Source organism: Triticum dicoccoides, chromosome 1B (assembly GCF_002162155.2).
Source record: "Triticum dicoccoides isolate Atlit2015 ecotype Zavitan chromosome 1B, WEW_v2.0, whole genome shotgun sequence".
In the NCBI taxonomy this organism is placed as follows: Eukaryota; Viridiplantae; Streptophyta; class Magnoliopsida; order Poales; family Poaceae; genus Triticum; species Triticum dicoccoides.
In genome coordinates, this window is record NC_041381.1 from 141,756,366 (window position 1) to 141,759,619 (window position 3,254).

At 46.7% G+C, this 3,254-nt stretch overlaps 1 protein-coding gene across 3 annotated transcripts; it reads right to left on the bottom strand.

The window, feature by feature from the left end:
- Window positions 1–655: 655 nt before the first annotated feature.
- On the bottom strand, window positions 656–2,986 carry LOC119302792 (reticulon-like protein B1). Of its 3 annotated transcripts, none has more exons than XM_037579838.1 (6): window positions 2,817–2,986; window positions 2,264–2,471; window positions 1,994–2,174; window positions 1,656–1,797; window positions 1,487–1,556; window positions 656–1,178 (listed from the first exon to the last, which is right to left on the bottom strand). In XM_037579838.1, the coding sequence occupies exons 2-6, from the start codon at window positions 2,457–2,459 to the stop codon at window positions 1,015–1,017; spliced, it is 753 nt and encodes a 250-aa protein (XP_037435735.1). In that variant the 5' UTR covers window positions 2,460–2,471; window positions 2,817–2,986; the 3' UTR covers window positions 656–1,014. The 3 variants fall into 3 exon arrangements, with proteins under 3 accessions (XP_037435735.1, XP_037435741.1, XP_037435747.1); XM_037579844.1 differs by having other exon boundaries at window positions 2,264–2,476; XM_037579850.1 differs by lacking the exon at window positions 2,817–2,986 and adding an exon at window positions 2,738–2,800.
- Between the last annotated feature and the right edge of the window lie 268 nt (window positions 2,987–3,254).

Here is a 3,254-nt window from a genome sequence, read left to right on the forward strand (position 1 = left end):
CGATAACCAGCCGGCCAACCACCTTTGGCGAAGGAGATGGCCACCACTGCCACACCCAGGGCCGGAGGCCCCAACGTCCTTGTGTTGCAGGTCTAGCCCAGAAGCCGCTTGTCGTCACCGGACCAGGAGAGATGCACGACGACCTGAGGTGTGGCCCGTTGAAGCCATTTGGGCCTAGATCGGGTGCCCTAGCTGCCGCGGAGATCTCATTGTCGCCGCCGCCAGCACACCAACCCTGGTCGCCGCCGGCCCGCACCAGTGCCCTTGATCCGGCTGGACTGGATTGCCGCCACCCAGATCCGATCGCAGGACGAGGGGAATTGCCGCCGCCTCCGTTGCGGCACGCAGCCTTAGCCTACAACGCCCTCGGCGGCAGGAGGGGGGAGGGGGGAGGAGAGCGAACCAACGGAGCTAATCCATAAACACAACAATTTTTCAGCAAAAGAGGAAATAGCTGCACGAACTGGGAATGAACATGGTATTACCTTACTGCTCAAAATTAGGTAGAAAATAAATTCAGATCAACGTGTTCAACTAAACTGATGTCCCAACTTCCAAGTTTGATGAACACCTAAAGTCTGAGCAAGAGCAACATGTAACTATAGTAGGCACGGATCACAGAATATTAATCAGTTAGCAACATTAGGTTCCCAAATGAATAGCAATCAGAACTTCAGAATGGCCTAAGTGGTTCCATATCATAAAGTGTAAAATCATACATACATAGAAAATAGTTGTAGAAATTAGTATGACATATGTATCTTGTGACCAAACAAACATGAAACTGAAACTGACAAGCAGAGGTAACTACTTCGTGTGACCATCGACAACGTTCTGTTCTATGGCTTGGAAAAGACAAATTTCCGATGCTTTAGAGTCGGCATAATATCAATATAATGCCATCTAAAAGGTTGCTAGGTGATGGCAGCAGAGGTAACCAAATGAGACTATTTGGTTGATGTGCTGAGCTGCAGATGAAATGATGGATGTGTCGAACGCTTCAAAGCATCAGTTTCAGTGCTGTTTCTTGTCGGCTAACATTGGTATCTTTGACAGAACCTTCTCATCGAACACTGCATATTGCTTCTTGAGCTCGATCAGGGCCTTCTCACCCACAACATCGACTTCGTCTTCATATTTCTCATAGAGCATGGGGAGCGTGTATGCCATCAGGAAAACTGCAGACGGGAGCCAAATTCAGAATGATAGACAGAACATTGCTTGGACTTATTTTCCATACTTCTCAACTTGTGATTTTTGATGCAATCTAAGTAGATAGTGTGTTAGCACACACTGGAGATATCATGTATATCAAGTTCTTCAGATTTTGAAAAGTGAAAGTGATCATATGTATGCACAGAAGACCTTGGAATGGCCATTTAGTTTTCAAAGTAGTATTCAGGTTAATAACTAGTATAACATACATCAGACGCTTTCAGAAGACACTAATAAATTAGTTCGTACTAATTACTAGAAAGGGGCTTACTAGTGTAAGACAGAGTCAGGAAGCTGAAGCAGCCCCCAATTATAGAAATGAACCAGAGGACTCCAATCGACTGCGAGAGAATGAATTGTGCCGGTATGAGAACACCGCATCAAATAAGTTGAACCAGAAGAAAGGTAACAGAAAGAACAGATGGCGCAACTCATCTTACCTTCAGGTATGTTTTAAGGTCTTTTCCGGAAGCAACACTTTGCAAGGTGATGAAAGCCTCATTGATTTCTTTCCTCAGAACATGAGCTATCACCAGGCATTGGGTTTCAGATAAAATGACCTCAGGGAACTTTGGAGGAGACCTGCGAATCCTAAGATGTTATATATATCCTTCAAATAAAAAATCATCTATACTGTATATAATCGAATTAACGGCCAAACAATGAAGGTGAATCTAACGGCATATTAGTTTGTTCATCTATCCTAAAACAAAGCACACAGAAGAGGGGAGTAAAGGAGGATGAAGCAGAGCAAAAGAAGCAGGGGACGAGACGAGACCTGTTGATGAAGGATGCAGCGTTGGACCAGACGAAGCTGACGGTGAGGAAGACGATGAGCAAGTGGCAGAGGAAGGTGAGGAGGTGGTAGCCGATTCCCTCGAACAGCAACCAGATGACGGTCACCCCGCCCAGGATGCTCCCGGACTTCTGCTTGTCCCTCCACATCACAAGATCAGCAGCTGAACAAAACACAAGGCATTAGTAACTATCAGGTGTCCGTTTCATCTAGAGTATCGGTTTTCGCAGGCATTCTCCATGGTTGCACTACCTTTGCCCCCGCCAAGGACGTTGTGGAGCGGATGCTTCCTGCCAAACAGGTGCTTCTTCTTGGATTTATGCGGCTTCTTCTTGTCGTCATCCGAGTCCGAGGACGATGAATCCTTCTTGAACTCATGGATCTTGTCGCCGATCTTGTCGCCAATCTTTTCCAGGAGCGACCCGTGCTCCTCGCTTTCGGACATCATCCCCTCCCGGGCCTAACCTTCGTCGCACAAACACAGCAAATTAAAGGCCAAGACATCATCACAGAGGCTAATGAATCACATCCAACAACCGACCCTAACGCTGAGATCAGCGCGATTTCACAAAGGTTATCTATCACACATGATGCGAATGACATCTACGACACGCATTATCTACATTCTGCTTCGGCAGATTAGACAAGTCGTTCCGACGAAATCGACATTCTTCACTAAATGAACATAAGATCTATGACAGATGGAGAGAGATCATGCAAGAAAACCTGCTCGATGGACCTAGGGAACCCAAAGATCAAGGATAGTGCATTGGAAAAGGAAATCAGATCGATGTTGGATACTTACGGTGAGGCGATGGGCGATTTATTTACCCTCCCTTGTTCTTGGCCGTGCGGTTATAATTTATTCTTGATTTTACCCCCCTCCCCTGCCTCCTCTGTCTCTCGGTAACTCTTCCTTTTTTCCTTTCCGTTTTGCTTCGGGAGAAAACCGAAATGGGAGGGATGACGGTGCAGATATAAACGGTCGGGAGCCAAAGGCGGGGACGCTATTTAACGCCTGGATCGTCCAGTTAAGTAGGACGATTTGCCGTGGACGGGGGCCCGCGGGAGTCGGGAAAACTGCTCGTGTGGTAGTGAGCCTCGCATCGCATGCTTTATTGCCTCGTTGGGTCGGGATGTACGCGTGTGTGTGGCCGTCCAGGTAAACAGGAATTGTCTCAAAAAATAAAAAAAGTGTAGCAAGTACTCTTACTTCAGAGATCGTTAAGTTGATAGTTTAAGT

Bases quoted from the DNA above. Each gene is read 5' to 3' on its own strand.
- LOC119302792 (XM_037579838.1), bottom strand. From the start codon at position 2,459: ATGATGTCCGAAAGCGAGGAGCACGGGTCGCTCCTGGAAAAGATTGGC. The intron at 1,557-1,655 runs GTAAGATGAGTT...ATTCTCTCGCAG, and splicing joins ACCTTAAAACATACCTGAAG to TCGATTGGAGTCCTCTGGTT. The intron at 1,179-1,486 runs GTAAGCCCCTTT...TCCCGTCTGCAG, and splicing joins CCTGACTCTGTCTTACACTA to TTTTCCTGATGGCATACACG.